Below are 21,089 nucleotides of genomic sequence, written 5' to 3' on the forward strand. Positions count from 1 at the left end.
TTCGCTGCCACCTGCGAAGGAAGCTAGGACAGCTGCTAGTGGATGTGCCGCTCGTGAGGTCTTTTTCCGTTTGGTTGGTACAATTGCTGATTGTTATATTATACCAATAGTGCCCATACATTTACATGTTCGAGTATCACAAAAGTCATTGTAAAAGTAAACTTGTTCCATTGAGCCTGTAGTGTGCCCCCCCCCCCTTGTTTCGGATCCTGGATCCGCCACTGGTGTGTGTGTGTGTGTGTGTCTCTCTCTCTCTCTCTCTCTCTCTCTCTCTCTCTCTCTCTCTCTCTCTCTATCTATCTATCTCTCTTTCTATCTCTCTCTCTCTCCTCTGTCCCTCAATGTTGTGTTAGAATATGTATCGTGTGTCCCTGTGTCGCACATGATATATGTATCGTGTGTCCCTGTGTCGGACATAATGCTCAATGTTGTGTTAGAATATGTATCGTGTGTCCCTGTGTCGGACATGATATATGTATCGTGTGTCCCTGTGTTGGACATGATGCTCAATGTTGTGTTAGAATATGTATCGTGTGTCCCTGTGTCGGACATGATATATGTATCGTGTGTCCCTGTGTCGGACATGATATGTGTATCGTGTGTCCCTGTGTCGGACATGATGCTCAGGCACATGGGTATCTATATTTGTTCTCCTGCAGGACTTGCAAGGTATGCCATATGGTGATCAAACGTTGGTTGGTGAGCGCGGTGTTAAACTCAGCGGAGGTCAGAAAGCAAGGATAGGGCTGGCCAGGTAAATTCAAGACTTGCCATTAAGTTGTGTTTGTTTGGACAACTCCGCTATTTGGGGTCACTAGGAAGGGTGGAGTGCCCTTTTCACTTTTCACCTCCGAAACACCCCATCACATAATATTAATGGAATGCATGGAAAGCCCGGTGTGTGTGGGTGTGTGCGTGGGTGTGTGGGGAAAATCAATTGCCACTGCGTCTGTGTCATGAAACCTTTGAGGAGAGTGCTGCACTTTACGGGAGAACACCGTGTCCCCGGGAATGTTTTTCCTAGTCGCAACGAAGTGTAATGTCAGCATGTTTCTTGTTCTTTGCTAGATTAAACTGTTCCAGCAACAGATCTGACAAGTTAGGCCTTCAGCAGTAGTGGTTCAGCAGTGCAGTATGCAGACTTGGCAGCCTCAACAGCCCTGCAGGGCTAGTCGCTTGATTGCGTTACCACTCAGTCGACCAGATCAAGTTAAAATGACTTTATGATTATGTTCAGTATGATTATTTAAAACGCCTTATGATAATTTTTACCACGCATGTTTCGGCGTCCGGAAGGAGATAGGTGGTTCTTGACCCGCCCTGTACGTGAACCCGTATAGTACTTATGCATTGGCGCACGGTAGTGTAGTCCGAGCAGCTGGTATGCACGTGTACAGTCAAAACCGCTTAGTACGTACAGGGAGAAAGACGTACTATTGTGTAGTACGTACTTTTTGCAGTTGACGAAACATTGTCACACTTGATTGCAGCACGGGTGTAGCAAGTACTTTGGCTAGGAAGTACTTTTTCCGTGTTCCCTTGTGAGTACGTCTTTTCAGGTTTTGACTGTACATAGAGGCGGAGATGTACATGACTATCTATGTTGTTTAAAAAAGTTCCGGGTATACCTCTTTCTGAACTATACCTCTTTCTCTGCATTCTTGCCCAATGTTCCAGAGCAGTATATCAAGATGCTGATGTCTATTTACTAGATGATCCTCTGAGTGCAGTGGATGCTGAGGTTGGACGCCTAATATTTGAGAAGTGAGTATGCAATCAGTAGAGAGGGTTTTTGTCTGAAATTTTAACAATTTTTAGACGGCATTTCTAGACCATGTGAAGTAGGTTTTCCATTTCCTTCATTAACACCAACGACAGCTTGAAATTAAACATCACGGCTCGTGTGCTCCAATGTAATCAATCAGACTGACGCTTTTTGCAACCGTAGAACCCAGGCTTTGATGCACTTTGCCATGTCGGACAGGAGCTCTTGAACACATTTGCAGTCAGAGGAGAGGAAATAGCACAGGAAAGTGACATCGTTGGCGTACTTCATATCGATCGGCAAGCCGAGACTTGCATCTAGGTCCGGTCTTGTGGAGATGATCTGTCTCACGTCCCGAAGCACGGCGTTTTCCTTTGTTTCAATATAATATTTTCCTTGGCTCACCATGTCGGTACTTGCATTGTATTTGCTGATTTGTTATGGAGTCTGCCGTTGGGTATGTTCTGATAGGTAATTCTAGATGGTGGACAACGGTTGGTGCCAAGCTGCCCAGGTCTTTCACCTGTACCAAAATGCTGCTGCTGCTGTGGCTGCTGTGTGTGTGTGTGTGTGTGTGTGTGTGTGTGTGTGCGCGCGTGTATGTTTTTGTGTGTGTTATGGTTGTGTCTGTGTGTGTACGTGCATGTGTTTATGTGCACATGTGTATGTGCGCGTCTGTATGTGTATCCGTGTGTATGCTACTGTCTTGACTGTGTTCGTGCACAGGTGTATATGTGGCATGCTGAAGGAGAAGGCTGTGCTGCTCGTCACTCATCAGCAACAGTACCTTAGCTCGGCTGCCAGAATACTTGTCCTTGACCAGGTGAGAGCAACACACTGCCGATTCTGCTGTACAACGCAGACGTAGCTGCAACTTATCTTGGTGTTGTGTTCTGGAAATGCAGGGAAGATCTCTCGGTACGTGGACATACTCAGAATTGTTGGCGTCAGATCTTGGCCTTGCAAAGAGTCTAGCGAAGGACACCAGCAGATCAGAAGGAGAGCGCAGTGCAGAAGGTGCAGGTGATCCGGTTAGTTGAGTGGCTTCTGCTTGCTGTGATCTCATTATTTTAAAACACCAGTTTGTCAATCAGTTGGTTGTTTGTTTACTAATCACACTATTGATATCCTAGCAGTGTGTGATGATGTGGAAATATTTCTGGTAGACTTGTTTTACCTAATCTCCCTTGCGTTCCTTATTGTTGGCTCTGTATGCCTCCTGTACTTCCCGAACATTTGTTGAGAGACAGTACGCATGGATACCCCATGGCTGGTGAAGCTTTCCATGCACGCCACCACTCTGCACTCATCCCGTGGGCTTTTTAGCTTCTGATGCATCGTGTATTGTTCCTCATTCCCATCCTTTCTGCTGTAGTTCAGCCAAGACAGAAGTGATGATGAGGGCGAGGTTGCTGAAGATCGTTCCATTGGCTCCGTTAAGTGGGAGCATTACTGGAAGTTCTTCAGAGCTGGAGCTAACAAGGCAACGCTTCTATTTGCCATTTCTATCTTCATCATTGCACAAGTAAGTTGTGTTAGTGTGTTCTAAGTACACAACCTCCACTGGACTAGTATATTCACCAGTGCAGTGCAGTGCAGTGCGGGGTCGACTATGTCTTTCTCATTCTCGGATCTCCCATTTTCCTTACTCTTCTGCAATTTTCCTTGGTTGATCCTCAAGTGTGAGGGTAGTTGCGCTCTTGCAGATGTGGAAAAAATGATTTGACTGATCCTCATGAAAATTGTGAAATACTGAGTAGTGAGTATGTAATCTTCTAGTGCTTTATATCCCATGAAAAGAGAAAACGTTTCCAAGTAACTCTCCTGCTCCACTGCAGCGGTTTCTTTCCACTTGTTAACACCTCCATTCCCTGAACAGACCCTCAGCTGCACGACAAGAATAAATTTCTGCCAACATTTCGCCCATTGGGCATCATGAGGGCAATCATCAAGCCTGTTTGTGGATGGAGGTGTTTACAAATGAAAAGTGAAAGGTATGTTATCTCCAATGTACGGTAGACTGGACTATTGCATTGTACAGTGTTCCGAAACGTCGCCGTTCCCATTACACGTGTGCATGTACATGTGCGCCTGTGTGTGTGTGTGTGTGTGTGTGTGTGTGTGTGTGTGTGTGTGTGTGTGTGTGTGTGTGTGTGTGTGTGTGTGTGTCCCATATGGTGCAGTGGTATGTGCAGCGATTTCCAATCGATAGATTGCGGGTTCGATTCCCGACGATTATGGTCACACACGTCTTTCTTCTCTTTCTCAGACTCTTCCTGACTTTTCTTTCATTCTCCTGGGTGGTTACCAACAGCCAGTGCATGCCGGAGTATGTGGTGTGATGTGTGTGCGGGAAAAAAATGAAAAGACCAAAAATAGGGATTCACTGGCCAGAAAATGTCACTCCGAATAGCTGTATGGTGTAGACCAGGCTGAATAGTGACGGTCAATTCTTCAGCCTTGCAAGCTGTTGAATGGTGAAATCCCAGCACAAGTTGCTATGGCTTCTGCCGTAGCATTGCTATCATCGCCTCCGGCGATGGGCGTCAAAGGTCAAGGTCAAAGGTGTGTGTGTGTGTGTGTGTGTGTGTGTGTGTGTGTTTCTGTCTGTGTGGATGTGTGCGTCTGTGTGTTTCAGGCATCCATCATCACTTCTGACTGGTGGCTAGCAAATTGGTAAGCTTTAGCAATGCTGACTGCCTGTCATGCTGAATGCCCCTCATTCTGTGGATTACGTAATCATAACATGCTGTCCAGTACATAGTTATGCTGGATTGCAGAGCTCAATGAGTGGTGTCACACACCTCACTGAATTACTTATGTTCTCTTTAGTAGGGAAGGAGAAACAAATGTGATATGGAAGAAGTGATGAAAATAGAATATTTCAAACTAGTTTTCGCACAACACTCCTCAGGAAGCTACGTTGTACTAATGTAAAACATTCAAGATATGTATTGATAAAGAGAAACGAAGTGAGAATATAAGCCTATGAGAATGATAATATCCTCTATTATCATTCTCATAAGTTTATATTCTCACTTCATTTCTCTTTATTAATAAATCTTTTGCTGTGCCATTCCCCTGCCATGCTGATCTGGCTGACACGACTGGTGTTTCAATGTGATGTGTTTCCTATAGGACATCAAATTTCAACACAACAGTTTCATCGCCTATGAACTGGACCAATGCCAGTGAAGCTGAGACAGATAACAACACTACGAGGTGAATTGCTATTTCTGGACATTGGACATTTCTGGACATTTCGAGTAAAATAATTTTTCGTCGCGTGTACAGTCAAGTCAGTCAGGTTGATGAAGTTTTTTCTTGTTGTAGTTGACAGCTGGGCTGTTGTAGTTTCTCCTCGTGTCGGTGCCTTGTTGATAGCCTTTTCGTGGGAGGCATTTCAACGAGTTTTGTGGTACTATGTCGCATGAGAATTTTGAATTTTGAGTAAAATAAGAAGTAATGGACGAATCGTTGGCTTCCCCATGTGCACTCCACTTCAGACGCTGTATAGTCTTGGACCTGTTGGCTGGAAGTGTGAAGAGGCCAACTGCAGTCCACCAATAGAAAAAATTACAAAAATGGTGCAGTATAGGATGCCTATTGACGCTATTTTACTTTCATGTCCAGAATTCCATACACTGGAATTTAGGCCAAAAAATTGGCCTGTCGAAAACATCCTGCTATAAAGTCTCTGGGATCACAGCATGAGCAATTGTCACATATTTGGAAAGATGAAGGATTAGGCCATACAATAGATACAAATGGATATGAAAAATGTAAAACACACAGCCAGTGGGCCTCTATTTTATTTTCATGTCCAGAAATTGCTATTCACCTCGTACCCTTACCAATCAGAGCGGCACAGATAGCATCCAGCGGCAGCTCAAGTATAGCACTGGCTACTTTGTCGGTGTGTGGAGTGGACTGCTGGCACTAAGTGTTGCGTTGGCAACCTTCCGCAGCGTAGTCATCAGGCAGATTCTAGTGCGCTCGTCCAAGGCACTGCACGAGATGATGCTGAGCTCCATCTTGAAAGCTCCAATGCTCTTCTTCAACACCAACCCCAGCGGTAAGCCAGGCTAGCCACACTGTTCAGAGGCGTAGCAGGGGTGGTGGAGGGGGGGGGGGGGGAAGGGGTCTCCCCTTCCACCGTGAAAAATTTAAGATTAGGGTGCAAAACCTGAATTCTGGGCACTTTTGGCATTCTGTTAAAAAAAACAGTGGTCCAGCCAAAGCCAGGAGGCCAAAGCCAGGACCACTCTTTTTCAACCCTTTGAGGCCCATAGTACGGATATATCCGTACCAGTGTACATTGCATACTTTTCAAAGCGCAACCTGGCGTAACTCGGCCGTCCCTTGACCAAATCGCACCATGGAAAGGTTCATCGACATTAGAATTGTCTCAGCTATCGGTTCGAAAAACCCCGAAGGCGATCCGAGCTCGGAGATCGGAGGTATGAGACTCGAACTAAATACGCTCAGCAGAGTCACTTCGGGCGCGTGCATTTTGAACTCGTTTTTGGGGTTTTTCCTGACTCGCACAGCCTCGCACAGCCTCGCACAGACTCGCACAGCCTCAGATAGTTCACGTCATCGCAAAGGCATGTTTCTCAGCTCTAATGTAAAAAAATGTGAGCGATCTGCGATACATTTTGTTGAAATGGCAGAGAATTTGAGTTGGGCGCTCGCAATGCTGGCTTTGGAGCGCCAAATCGTGCTGCGGCGCTGGTTCTGTGGATTGCATGATGGATTGTTGGGTATCGCTGTGTTCCTCTGGCCAAGAGCTTTCCAGAAAGCCCAAGATCACCAAAACCGGCCAAAGGACACCAAAGTAACGACCAGATAAGTACCCGGGCTCGCGTATGCAGTGCATTCCTTGAAATAAATGTGGGCCCTAAAGGGTTAACACAATGCCAAAAGTGCCTAGATTGCAGGAATTTGCACCCCGATTTCAAAATTTTCTCGGGGGAGACCCCGACCCCCTTCCGGCCAGATCACCTCCAACAGCGGTGCTAAGCGCCTGCTGTTCTGTTCTGCTGCTGCTGCTGATCATCACGGTGTATGTGACAGGACTTTACTTCTAGAGAAGCACGCACATTATCAGATGTGACGTACCATTTGCTGCCTTCTTTCCACACACCATGATATTTGAGTGGCAAACGTGTGTATAAGTATCCATTAGGCGGCACTGGGCTTTTCTCTAATACTATGAGAGAGTCATACCGGCATGTCGTCCAAATGAGGAGTGAATGTTTGGACGATAGGTGGAGAACACGACCCACTTTCATATATTGAAGAAAGCACTAGTATATGCTATTGTACAGAAGATACCTTAAAGGCTCATAGTCATAGGTAGTGATGAGCATAGTGAGCATGTGCATCACCAAACTCTCCCGACTTCCATTCAGCATGGCCATGTCCGAGCTAAACGATGATCTAGGGATAGCAGCTCAATGCCAGCTGTGAAGCCCGCCAGGGGTGCACCTCCGAAAAATGTGGACCAGCTACGCCACTGCTTTGGTGTTCGTTCAATTGGACAGAAAGTGCTGTCTCCTCCTTGCGGACCCAGACCCATTAACACGGGACAGAGAGATGATTCAGTGTGCATTAGCGATATTCTTCTGTGTTGAAATCTGTTCTTTGTCGTTCCAATGAATAGGCCGCATTCTGAATCGGTTTGCGAAAGATCTGAACTTGCTGGACATTCTGCTTCCAGTTGTGTTCTATGAGTTTCTAACCGTAAGTGAGGGCTGTTAGAATCACCGCTCTTGCTAATGTGTCTTGGATCTGTACTGTTCCTGCTGCACTAGCAAGAGATGTGCTGCAGCGGAGATGAACCCTACTTGCCAGACAGTATTAGTACTAGTGCAGTATGCTCTTTGGAAACACTGTTTTCGGCTTGAAAGTCAGCGTATGCACTTTGCTCTGAATGTGTGAACGCATGCACCAAACCTACCTTGTTCAGCGTGGGCGGAGTGGAGTGCCTTGCTGTGCACACTGGGAATGTGCGTGTGATCCTGTGATCGGGATTTAAAACGGAAGAGACCTATGACCCATTCCTGTGTGCCATTTCTCGGATTGTTATGTGTCCACAATACTGCCAAGTTGGGCAATTGTTAGTGTTATCTATGATATGTCGTTTCTTCAGTGGTTCCTTGTGATGTGCGGATTTGCGACTTTCATCTCCTACGCTAATCCGACAACACTCATTGCCGTCCCACCGATGGCTGTTGCATTCGTGTTTCTGCGCCGAAAGTACATCCGATCTTCCCGTGAAATCAAGCGCCTGGAAGCCGTTGGTAAGATTCTAGTATCAAACACTGGTTACTGCCGTGTTTCTAGTATCAAACACTGGTCACTGCCGTGTTTCTAGTATCAAACACTGGCTACTGCCGTGTTTCTAGTATCAAACACTGGCTACTGCCGTGTTTCTAGTATCAAACACTGGCTACTGCCGTGTTTCTAGTATCAAACACTGGCTACTGCCGTGTTTCTAGTATCAAACACTGGCTACTGACGTGTTTCTAGCATCAAACACTGGCTACTGCCGTGTTTCTAGTATCAAACACTGGTTACTGACGTGTTTCTAGTATCAAACACTGGTTACTGACGTGTTTCTAGTATCAAACACTGGTTACTGCCGTGTTTCTAGTATCAAACACTGGTTACTGACGTGTTTCTAGTATCAAACACTGGTTACTGCCGTGTTTCTAGTATCAAACACTGGTTACTGACGTGTTTCTAGTATCAAACACTGGTTACTGACGTGTTTCTAGTATCAAACACTGGTTACTGCCGTGTTTCTAGTATCAAACACTGGCTACTGCCGTGTTTCTAGTATCAAACACTGGTTACTGACGTGTTTCTAGTATCAAACACTGGTTACTGCCGTGTTTCTAGTATCAAACACTGGCTACTGCCGTGTTTCTAGTATCAAACACTGGCTACTGCCGTGTTTCTAGTATCAAACACTGGTTACTGCCGTGTTTCTAGTATCAAACACTGGCTACTGCCGTGTTTCTAGTATCAAACACTGGTCACTGACGTGTTTCTAGTATCAAACACTGGTCACTGACGTGTTTCTAGTATCAAACACTGGTTACTGACGTGTTTCTAGTATCAAACACTGGTTACTGCCGTGTTTCTAGTATCAAACACTGGTTACTGACGTGTTTCTAGTATCAAACACTGGCTACTGCCGTGTTTCTAGCATCAAACACTGGTTACTGCCGTGTTTCTAGTATCAAACACTGGTTACTGCCGTGTTTCTAGTATCAAACACTGGCTACTGCCGTGTTTCTAGTATCAAACACTGGCTACTGCCGTGTTTCTAGTATCAAACACTGGTTACTGCCGTGTTTCTAGTATCAAACACTGGCTACTGCCGTGTTTCTAGCATCAAACACTGGTTACTGCCGTGTTTCTAGTATCAAACACTGGTCACTGCCGTGTTTCTAGTATCAAACACTGGTCACTGACGTGTTTCTAGTATCAAACACTGGTTACTGCCGTGTTTCTAGTATCAAACACTGGTTACTGCCGTGTTTCTAGCATCAAACACTGGCTACTGCCGTGTTTCTAGCATCAAACACTGGTTACTGACGTGTTTCTAGTATCAAACACTGGTTACTGCCGTGTTTCTAGTATCAAACACTGGTTACTGCCGTGTTTCTAGTATCAAACACTGGTCACTGACGTGTTTCTAGTATCAAACACTGGTTACTGCCGTGTTTCTAGTATCAAACACTGGTTACTGCCGTGTTTCTAGTATCAAACACTGGTTACTGCCGTGTTTCTAGTATCAAACACTGGTCACTGACGTGTTTCTAGTATCAAACACTGGTTACTGACGTGTTTCTAGTATCAAACACTGGCTACTGCCGTGTTTCTAGTATCAAACACTGGTTACTGACGTGTTTCTAGTATCAAACACTGGTTACTGCCGTGTTTCTAGTATCAAACACTGGTTACTGACGTGTTTCTAGTATCAAACACTGGCTACTGCCGTGTTTCTAGTATCAAACACTGGCTACTGCCGTGTTTCTAGTATCAAACACTGGCTACTGCCGTGTTTCTAGTATCAAACACTGGTTACTGACGTGTTTCTAGTATCAAACACTGGTTACTGACGTGTTTCTAGTATCAAACACTGGCTACTGCTGTGTTTCTAGTATCAAACACTGGCTACTGCCGTGTTTGTAGCAGTGAAGTGTGTCATAACTGATCATGGTATACCGCATGGCATACAGTAGCTATTGATTGGTTTTTTGTTGTCATACCAATACACTACCGCAGTGCTTTACTACTCCTGCTGATACTTGTCTAGTAGAGTTGACTGGCTAGACCCTTGGGAATGCACCCTAGCCGGAATATGGATAGTACCAAAGCTAATGCTGATACACCAGCTACCCTGGCTAATACATTGGCAGGCGGGTGCCGATCAGATCAAGTTATACTGGTTAAAATCACGTGATTTCAGCTCATACAGCCATGCCGAACCTTTCCGCCGTAACGTCTACAAGTGTGAATCGCAGTATCGAAGGAGTGTCATCCAGTGAGAATTAAATATTGAAAAGCATTTTCAGTAGCTATAATATGAAAATAATGGAATTAGCCTTCTCCCCCTGGGCCCCCGCCAAACAACAGCACACCGTTCAGTTAGTTTCAATACTAGTATTCACTTCTCAATAATAAACGGCGGGGGCGCAGGACGAGAAAGACGAAAATGGACACGACAAAAAGTCAACGGAAAAGGCACGAAGAAACGACAAAGAACAAGCAGTAGTAAAGCGACGACCAATCGGGACGACCAATCAGGGACTAATACGTACAGAACACATGACCAAGACCAAGACAACCAGACCACGGACGAATAACACATGACTCTCATTCCCAGACCAAACTAGCACTGCGCATGTACAGCATTCACTTGACAGTCACTCTCACACAGACGGAAGCAGATTCTCACACTCTGACAACGGGTACTCGAGCGTACACCACATACCATAAACGTCACACCTCACACCATACTCGCACGTACACTTAGACCATATATGACATCAGACACTGGACTCTACAAGACAAGAGCCAAATACAACAACATGCGTAAATCATAGTCGTAATACAATTTCGCAACAATACATGTATACTGTACACGTGTTATGTGCCCAGCTCGCAGTCCAGTGTTCTCTCAATTCTCATCGTCACTGCAAGGTCTGACAACAATCAGAGCTGCCGGTGCACAGGACCAACTACAGACCAAGTTTAACAATCTACTCGATGCGCACACGCGCGGATGGCTGTGCTACTTGGCCGTGGTGCGTTGGCTGTCCTGTCGATTGGAGCTACTCGGAGCGTTCTATCTGTCAGCCACGTCCTTTGCGGCGCTGCTCATGTTTGATTACGGCAATGTGTTTCAGCTGGACGCTGGCACGTTTGGCCTGACCATAACCTATCAAATTGCTTTCTATGGCTACATCCAGTGGACGGTGAGAATGTCTGCTGATGCAGAGGACCTAGTAAGTCGATTGCCAAGGAAATGCATATTTCTTATTGGTGTTGTTCTAATGTACATATTTCTGATTGGTGTTGTTCTAAGGTGCATATTTCTTATTGTTGTCCTGTTAGCTCCTGGCTAAACATGCAGTCCCCTCACGACTCGAAGAAGGATAGTATATTTACAGAGGTATTGAATATGGAAGAAGGTAGAAGACTGAGAGAAAGAGAACACGAAAGAGTAGACACGCACCGCTGTGCTAACTGAATGCACCAGTGTAGTACCTGAGTCTGTGGTCACACCCGCTGGTGAATTGTGATTACTTCATGCAAGCGACACCCAGACCTAACAGTAGATCAGTACAGCATGGAAGCAGAAGTTTTGGCAGACTCGACCGTTGCATTGGAAAGTTGATCATTTATTTTGTAAGTCATCGAAGTAGCAGACTGCTCCTAAGTGGAGTATGGAGAGTTCACTGTGCCCAAGGTCAATGCTTCCTTCACAATTGAAACCTGTACTCGTTGATTAAAATTTAGCTTGGGAATTTTATCTGGACTACCACCGCTGCTGTGCTATGAGCTGCGGGGTGATATCTCCGCAGTGAGCAAGCACGTGCACATTTAAACTTGATTAACTGCGTGACAGTGTAGGACTAGTCATGACAGTGTGTCCATGTGACTAGTCATGACAGTGTGTCCATGTCACTAGTCATGTGACTAGTCATGTGACTAGTCATGTGACTAGTCATGTAAAAGTAAAGACTGCACAGTACTGTCGGGCGCCGAATAGTGAACGGTCTAGCATATCACCAGGCACAGCATACCAATGTATACACCATGACTCAACTGTGGGTAGACTGTAAAAGTCTGTAATACATGAAAATAAGAACGGCATAGGCTACGAGTAGGCTGACCCCCCCTCCCCCCCCCCCCCCCCCCCGCCCAGTTCTTCGACGCCCAACAGTATTATAGTCATTCTCTACTCTACGCTTTGTCTCCTGCACTACTAGATGACGTCATCCGAGCGCATTCTGGCGTACAGTGAGCTGGAAGCAGAGCGTGAGCCAGCACTGCCTGTACAGCTACCAGAGAATTGGCCACAACATGGCAGAGTAACCGGTGAAGATGTCAGCTATTCCTACTCACCGGATGGTGCAGCTGTACTGAAGGAGCTCAACTTTGATATACTACCCGGGGAGAAGGTACTTGTGTGGCAATCATCTACTCACTTCTTCATGAAATAATTATCTGAGTTGCATACGGTGGATAAGCGCTGCTAGGATTACTTGTGCGATCAAGGCATGGCAGGGAGTATCTACTACACCTGTCTGCTGGGCTGAGATTGTGTGTATTGCCCTGCATTGACAAACACAGCTATTCGCTCTCATCTCTGAATTATCTTTCTGACATTGGTGTCCTTGTGCAGATTGGCATAGTAGGTCGTACCGGTGCCGGCAAATCATCGTTCATCAACGCATTGTTTAGGCTTGCTCCTACAAGCGGTAAAGTCATGATTGATGGCGTGGAGTTGGACAAAGTGTTGCTGAGCACTATGAGACAGAAACTGTCCATCATCCCACAGGTATGCTGGCAACAACAGAAATATATTTTTAAGCATCGGCTCTGTTCACACCAACATAATAGACAATCCTTGTGTTTCTCTGCTATTTCAGGGGCCCTCAGGATAGGAGCGGTGATATTGTGTCTATATCTCTCATGGATGACAGTATATTCCATTTCAGATCAATGCCTGCACCTGATGGGGAGGTTTTGAGGCCCCACTCCCTCCCTCCCTCCATCTGTCTCTCTCTCTCTCTCCCCCCCCCTCCCTCTCCTCTTTTACCCCCCCCCCCCCCTCCCCACCACCACCACCACCACCACCACCACCACCACCACCACCACCACCACCACCACCACCACCACCACCACCACCACCAACACCACCAACACCACCACCACCACCACCACCACCACCACCACCACCACCACCACCACCACCACCACCACCACCACCACCACCACCACCACCACCACCACCACCACCACCACCACCACCACCACCACCACCACCACCACCACCACCACCACCACCACCACCATCGCCACCACCACCACCACCACCAACACCACCACCACCACCACCACCACCACCACCACCACCACCCTCCCCTCTACACTGTAAGCAGTAGCTATGACCTGTGTAGCCATGGATACTGCCAGTGAGCAACCTAAGTGTGCAACTCAGCCACCTGCAGCTGTTTGAATGTGTTCAGTGTTTGTGGGTGTCATTGCTTGTTTTCAGGATCCAGTGTTGTACAGCGGTACACTAAGATATAACCTTGACCCGTTTAGCAGATATCACGATGTCTACCTCTGGAATGCACTAGAGATGGTAAGTCAATATATTTACTGTATTGTTTGGACCATGAGCCGCATCCACATGTTTTTTTCCATGAAATACAGACATCTACTCTATTTACCACCATTAATTTGATCATCGGAGTATAAGCTGCACCCCGTTTTTTGGGGTGAATATTGAGTGTTCAAAGTGCGGCTTATACTCCGGAAAATACGGTACTGAAGTAAATAATGCTAGGCACTGGGACGCTGAGGACAACCATAGATAGTCGTACTGTATTGCTAGCGATGTTTGTACCGCATACGGCATCAGGATTTGTGGCTGATGCATGCGGGCACGCAGACGGTGTTACATGATGTCCTAAATGCAAGGCAGGATGATGAAGTTCGGTGAATTGCTTGGCAAGAGAAACCTCTGGCAAAAAGCTTGTGGTATTCCACTTGTCTACATTGAGGTGTGTGTGTGTGTGTATGTATGTGTGTGTGTGTGTGTGTGTGTATGTTTGTGTGTGTGTGTGTACATGTACATGTACATGTTTGTGTATGTGTGCATGTTTGTACGTGATAGTGTGTGTTGTGCATGTATGTGTTTGTTTACGTGTCTGTTTGTATGTGTGTGCGTCACACGCAACAGGTCGAGCTGAAGCAATACGTCTCCCAGTTGAACAAGGGTTTGGAAGCAGAACTGACAGAGCACGGATCAAACTTGAGTGTTGGACAGCGTCAGCTGATCTGCCTGGCCAGGGCTTTGCTGAACCGGAATAGAATATTGATGATTGACGAGGCAACGGCAAACGTGGACAGGCAGTGAGTAGAGAATGGTGGTAATGTGCAGTGCGAGTTCTGACTTCTCAAAATCCAGTAAAGACGAGCTGGATCCACAAGGGAAATGTTTATAAGTGTTTTACAGCTATCCAAGACTGCCAATGTTGTGTTTTGACCAAGACAAAAGCATTTTGACATGCTGATGTATAGTGAAGGTAGCAAAATGACACTGGTCATGAGAACCGACCGGCTTGTCCGATCGTAAGTCTAGGAAGCATTGCTGTACTGGTACATTAGGCTTGATAAAACAGATAGTAAGCGGTCTTTTTACTCCCTTTTTTCTCTCCTTCATACACCCACACCATGGCAACCACAGCCGCGCTACACTAACGCATAGCCATGCAACACTGACTGTAAGCAAGACATTACCGTATGCACTGCAGGGACAGCAGCAACAGCAAAAGAATAAGTGCCAAGTAACCGTAGAAAGGAAAAGGACATATGGATACGAGTTAAGAGTAACTCTCCATCACTGTAACTGGATACTATATACAGTCAGAAAGTGCAATAACTAGGCACAAAACTGACAAGAGTACTGAGACATTCGACGTCCTGACACCTAGCTTCAACACATCTCCGCAGCGCTAACCGACAGCCTTCCAACTTGGAAGGTTCCAGGTTATGGAAAGACCAAAGAGGGGAAGGCAAGCGCAACGAAAACGAGCAAAAGCTACAGTCCCAACGGAACAAAGAATGTCGATTGTTACTGGACGATGACGAGACCAGTACGATATTTGAGAAAGCGGTCTAACTACAATTTGAAGCAGCAAAGCAGCACACCACCCAACTTGGGTGGGTCATAAATATCAAAGATAAGTAAAGAAAGGGGAAGCTTTGCGAAAACGAATTGTACAAGCCGAAAGCCAAACTCCTACAGTACTCCTCATGCATGACATTGTGATGGACTAGTTGACTACAAAACAAGTTGTTTCACACGACGTACGTTTCGCCGTATGGTTCGTGACGGCTCATAAGGTGTGCAATTTGAAACTCGGATGTTGAGCCATAAATAAATGTAGAAAGGAAAAGGACATAAGGATACGAGTTAAGAGTAACTCTCCATCACTGTAACTGGATACTATATACAGTCAGAAATCGTCGAATGTCTCAGTACTCTTGTCAGTTTTGTGCCTAGTTATTGCACTTTCTGACTGTATAATATCCAGTTACAGTGATGGAGAGCTACTCTCAACTCGTACCCATATGTCCTTTTCCTTTCTACATTAAATTTTATTTATGGCTCAACATCCGAGTTTCAAATAGCCAAGTAACCTTTTTACTTTTTCTATTTTTTTAGTCCGTACTGCGCTCTAGTGTCATACTCAGTGTCGTTACTATGACATAATCAGTGTCATAATCACGGCCGGGTGATAAATTGATAAATTGATGATGTGCACTAACTGCTTCTATTGTTTCTGTGTGCGCATGCATGCATGGGTGAATGTGTGCGTGTGCGCGCGCGCGCGTGTGTGTGTGTGTGTGTGTGTGTGTGTGTGTGTGTGTGTGTGTGTGTGCAGAACTGACTCCATCATCCAGCAGACGTTACGTACGCATTTCAAAGACTGCACCGTCATCACCATAGCCCATCGACTCCACACTATCATCGACTCGGACAGGATCATGGTAAGTACAGACAAACCTGTAACTAAAGACCACCGTGGCTAGCGACCAGCCTGGTACTACAGACCACTTCGGCAGGCACGGACGGTCTCGGATGGTTGTGCCGGGCAAACCTCTAACTAAGGACCACCTGCCACTAAAGACCGCATTCTCTGGCCGCAAGGGGTGGTCGTTAGTCACAGGTTTTACTCTATGTGTTGAAATGCTTGCTCATCCCCAGTGCCAGTGCTGTTTCTCTTCTTTGCAGGAAAGCGATATATTGATGTTTAGTGAGTAGCAGTGTGCAAGGCTCCACTCAGCTACATGGAACTTTCTTGAGAACTTTAGGGAGGTGTCTGGAGAACTACAAGTTCCTTTCTGAGTATGAAGGTCGCATTCCAACTTCCTGCTGGTGCAGAGCTGAAGCAAGGCCGACTTCCTGCTGGTGCAGAGCTGAAGCAAGGCCTGGAAAGAGCACCATACACTCCAAGTGCGAGTTGTCAGTAACTTGGTTCTACCATGCACCTATCGCCAGTAAATTACTCCACTATCTGTGCATCACTGCAGTATCATTGATCCATGCTGCTAGGTAGCCAACAGCTGAGCAGGTTCCAATCTCTGACAATGCAGGTCATGTGACAGTGGAGAACAAGACCGTCCTCAGCATTATAATTATAGCGGAGCAATTCAAAAGTGCTGTGTACCATTATCAATGCCACTGCTGCGAGCATGTTTGTAAGAAAACAACTTTAGCATATATACATTATTCTTTGTGGTGTTCTCTATGTCGTCAGGTGATTGACAGCGGTCGCATCAAGGAATTCGACCGGCCATTTGCATTACTGCAGAACAAACGTGGTGCTCTCTCTGAAATGGTGCAGTCACTGGGGGTCACAGAAGGCGAGCAGCTGCGGCAGACTTGCCAAGCCCTTTGGCAAGGTGACTCTTCCAGCATATCAACTCACCAGGCAGCAAATTGAACTAAATATTTTTTTATACCGGTGTAAACAACTCAATAATGTATTTCTGGTACACCTCCAATTTTCCTTTTCCTAGGTGTGTCTTTACAGCCGTTATAATAAGTTCATGCAAAGATTGAATATTTGGATTGGATTGGATTGGATTTTTATATGTAAGTGGTGACTATAACAGACAATTGCCTAATAACAATAGACCCACTCGAGGGAAAGATGCAAAAAGATATGAATAATTAATATAATAGACTATTGGATAGGTGATCATGTTCGCATTTTGCATAGCTGAAAGTCATAAGTACTAGCGTGAAAAAGCTAGGCTTTGGGGTAACAGTTTCTTAAAACGATTGGAGTTATCCACACAGCGAGCTAGAGGGTGTAAATCATTCCACAGCTTAGCACATTGGAAGGAAGCGCCATGACGGGCAAAGGCAGTTCTCAGCATGGGCAACTTAAGAGTGCGTGATACAAGGCTGCGCGTTGCAAGACCATTATTTAAACGCTCAAACATTTGACTTAATGTGACACTACAGCGGCCTTCCAAACAGCGTCACGTCAGACACAGTAATTTCTTGCAATACATGGATGCCAAACGATCTAGACCAAGTCTCACAAATAAAGGGCTTGATGGGCTACAAAAACCAGTATCGTACACTGAACGCAAAGCTCGCTTTAGCATTCGTTCAAGCCTACCTAACTGGGTTAAGGAAAGGCCAGCAGAAAAACAATTTGATGCATATAGAAAATCTGGCAACACTAGGCACTTTACAAAGGTTTCTCGGCAAGTCAGCGGAATATTGTGTCGATTTCGGAACAGAATACCAAATTTACTGGCAAGTTTGGTGACCATAGAATCAACTTGAGTCCTCCAAGAAAGATCCTGGTCCAAATGTATTCCAAGGTACTTTGCACATGTCTCTTGCTTGAGCTGCACTCCATGACAGTAGACTGCAAATTAGTGGTCAGTAATATGTGGCGTAGACAGGAAGAGCACTTGTGTCTTCCGGGCATTTAGAATAGACCAATCCCGAAAAGATTGTCTGGGTTCGTGAAAGGGGGCACGCGTGCAAGCCAGCACGTGTGAAGTGCATCGTTTTGTATTCAGTTTGTGTGTGTCAGCTCATGGCGGAGGAGAGAGAGACTTTTGCTCGCCGAGCTGAAGCTAAAGGATTTGATGGAGTCCTGCCAGCAGCTAGTCAAAGGACCTTCGGTACCTTAGGCAGACCCTGACGGAGTTTGGAGGCCAGATAGCTCTCGGTGAGGAGAGAAACATTCGCGTGGCGATCGACTCTCCGTAAAAAATGCAAGCTACATAGCGCCGACATACTGCAACAGCTACGATTTCAGCTAACTTCTCGATCTGATGCTTCACAAAGTTCAACTATTTACAAGTCCTGACTGTTGTAGTCTGAAGCTGGAGTCTCATCGCCCACCTACAGGTAGCTTTTGGAGCTGATGGATTTCCCGACTTGGACTCCTTCCGCAAACTCTCGCAACATTACTACAGTGTATGCTGTGTTTCCGCACGCTCGTGTCGACATGTCACATACTGTACATGTACCGGGTCGCGGAGGAGCTTGACGACCTCCGCTGCCTCCAGGTTTCCGAAATACTGCCGTCGTCTTCGTTGATGTCGCTGGTGACATTCTCCCCTTGCAGGACGTGCACATAGTTGTCGTCCCGGGGGTAAAGACTATGTTGTCTTTCGAAATATTTCTTCATCACGCTCGCGCGAATGATGTTTCTCATCATGAACTCGTTCCGACGGTGTGACACGGCGATGGTCTTTGGCGGGGCACTGGCTTGGCGAAAACGATATCTTCTTGTGCAATATAACATTGATCGGCTGCAGATGAGTACAGTCACTTCGTGGTTGGTCCTATAGGAGGGCAGCTGCCAGGAAAGAGGCAGGACTCATCGAAGACGAAGCGCTCGCAACAAACAATAGCACTCGAAATATCTCGTAAGATTTAGGGCCTATCGCTTTGAGCCACAGCGCTCACAGCCTTGCCTACTTCATCAAAGTGAGCTCTACATGTTCGTTGACCTCTTCACACTACACAGAAGAGCGAAACAAGGATTATGTCTTAGCATTTCAACTCCAACAGCAGACCATTACCAGTGCGAGAGAGAAAACTACAAAGGGCTTCGCTTTCTGTCGCATCGTCTCTCTTGCATGCAACTAACGAGAAAATCGTGTACTTACCCTCGCATTCACACGCGAACTATCAAACACGTCTTGTGCCGCATGCTGATCAGGTACAAAGTGTAGTGCCATGTATGTGTTGTACAGTGTACTCTCAGTTGACATGCCCCCTTTCGAACCCAGACAATCTTTTCGGGATTGGTCTATTAAATTGCGGTTTGACAGCCAGGTACTAATGGCTGAGACAGCTGCAGACAGGGAGTTAGCGCATTCTTCTGCGTACCGCAAACATGCAATAGAATATCGTCAGCAAATTGAATAACCTTGTAGGACGCATCACGCAGCTTCATAAGTAAAAAATTGATTGTGAGCAACACTGGCTCACACTCAAATAACTGCTTTTCACCAGAAAAATACTATATTTCAACGTTTCGGTCATGAAATAACCATGAAATAACCATCATCATTCCTGATGATGGTTATTTCATGACCGAAACGTTGAAATTATAGTATTTTTCTGGTGAAAAGCAGTTATTTGAGTGTGAGCCAGTGTTGCTCACAACCAATTTTTTAAATTGAATAACTTTCACACAAAACTCGGAGGCAATGGACTGGATCGAACGAACATAGAGTACAAAAAGCAGCGGACCAAGAACAGAGACCTGGGGAACGCCACACATGCAGGGGAAAGGAGGGCTATAGTTCTCAGCAATGTGCACTATTTGGCGACGATTGGACAAATAGTCGGCAAACAAACTAATGCTGAACCAGATATGCCAAGCTCAAACAAATCATTAATGAGCACTTGGTGCCTGACCTTGTCAAATACTTTGGACATATCCACGAGCACAGCACCAGACTGGCAGTATAGGAGTTACTTTTACTTGGATGGAGACCCAAGGATTATTTATAGAAAAGAAAAAGACCGAGGAACTACAAGTTGCGCTATTGTCCACTAACACTACGAGTTACTAAAGAATCAGCTCCTGCGATAACATTGCCCGACACTGACCGACGGTACTGATATTCTTCAATGCTATCGCATGAGCTGATTGTCAAGTATCCGGTGGTGTTAGTGGACATTATACTATAGCGATATTTTTCCAGATCGTGTTCCTTGGCAAGTTAGTTGCAAGGTGCAGCCTCACTGCCTGCCCTTGCACCATGTGACTATGTCCAGCATCGACTGGTATTATGTGACTTAGACACTGAAGAATGATCTATTCGTCTCGACTAGACTGAGCAGCTTTCTGTGAAAGCTTACGAGCTTTCTGTGAAAGCTTACGAGTTACAAGTACGTGTACACAAGCCATGGTACAATGACTTCTACTCAACTCACTCACCAGCTCACCCGGTTTCAATTTCAGTGTTGTGTGTATGTTCACATGACGTGAGCCAGTCAAGTGTCAGTCAGTCGGCAGGATCGAGGAAGCGCCAAGTCCAACAACAACATTCAACAAGTGGTTTGGGGCAGCCACTTTCTTTGAGCCGACTCACCCGAAAATAACGAAGAAAATTGTTTGAGTTGAAGTTTGGTCGGAATTTGCTTGGGTGTGTAATCCGGGTGTCCAGGCATGTTATCTGTAGTGCTGTTGACGTGTAGTACATGTAAAAACAATGAGGAGAGAGGGGATCGGAGAGAGTGTAAGGACTGTTGTTAAGAGGGTTATGCACCAACCACCATCGTCCCAAATCTCATTATGTCCCTCACCTCCGTGCGGTGAACCTATGACATGCTCATCGGCATACATCTCACAACAGTACTCCTCTGACTTCATAAACTGGTACTGACACATGTGCTGTTGTGCCAGGCAGCATCTGCCTGAGCTTGGCTGGCAGACAGGAGGACAGCATCAGAAACGGTTTTCGAGGAAAAGAAGCACACACGATGAGAAGATGTAGCAGATCTCAGGCTGCGTTA

The 21,089-nt window shown here is 45.9% G+C and overlaps 1 protein-coding gene across 4 annotated transcripts in view; it reads left to right on the top strand.

Annotated features, from left to right (window-relative positions):
• The window catches only part of LOC135808232 (ATP-binding cassette sub-family C member 4-like), a 30,869-nt gene extending 13,583 nt beyond the window's left edge, over positions 1-17,286 (top strand). For 2 of the 4 annotated variants that reach the window (XM_065321393.1, XM_065321394.1), the window contains 17 exons: positions 660-754; positions 1,678-1,764; positions 2,492-2,588; positions 2,671-2,796; positions 3,141-3,290; positions 4,404-4,441; positions 4,904-4,987; positions 5,593-5,840; positions 7,431-7,510; positions 7,920-8,070; positions 10,943-11,289; positions 12,277-12,468; positions 12,693-12,848; positions 13,569-13,658; positions 14,259-14,431; positions 15,967-16,072; positions 16,843-17,286. In XM_065321393.1, the coding sequence (XP_065177465.1) occupies positions 660-754; positions 1,678-1,764; positions 2,492-2,588; positions 2,671-2,796; positions 3,141-3,290; positions 4,404-4,441; positions 4,904-4,987; positions 5,593-5,840; positions 7,431-7,510; positions 7,920-8,070; positions 10,943-11,289; positions 12,277-12,468; positions 12,693-12,848; positions 13,569-13,658; positions 14,259-14,431; positions 15,967-16,072; positions 16,843-17,028 (2,406 nt within the window). In that variant the 3' untranslated portion in view covers positions 17,029-17,286. Of the gene's footprint in view, positions 1-659; positions 755-1,677; positions 1,765-2,491; positions 2,589-2,670; positions 2,797-3,140; positions 3,291-4,403; positions 4,442-4,903; positions 4,988-5,592; positions 5,841-7,430; positions 7,511-7,919; positions 8,071-10,942; positions 11,290-12,276; positions 12,469-12,692; positions 12,849-12,939; positions 13,077-13,568; positions 13,659-14,258; positions 14,432-15,966; positions 16,073-16,842 lie in introns of those variants that run through there. The other 2 variants (XM_065321395.1, XM_065321397.1) reach the window with 2 other exon arrangements.
• The last annotated feature ends 3,803 nt before the right edge of the window (positions 17,287-21,089 follow it).

This window comes from Sycon ciliatum, chromosome 2 (genome assembly GCF_964019385.1).
Source record: "Sycon ciliatum chromosome 2, ocSycCili1.1, whole genome shotgun sequence".
NCBI lineage: Eukaryota > Metazoa > Porifera > Calcarea > Leucosolenida > Sycettidae > Sycon > Sycon ciliatum.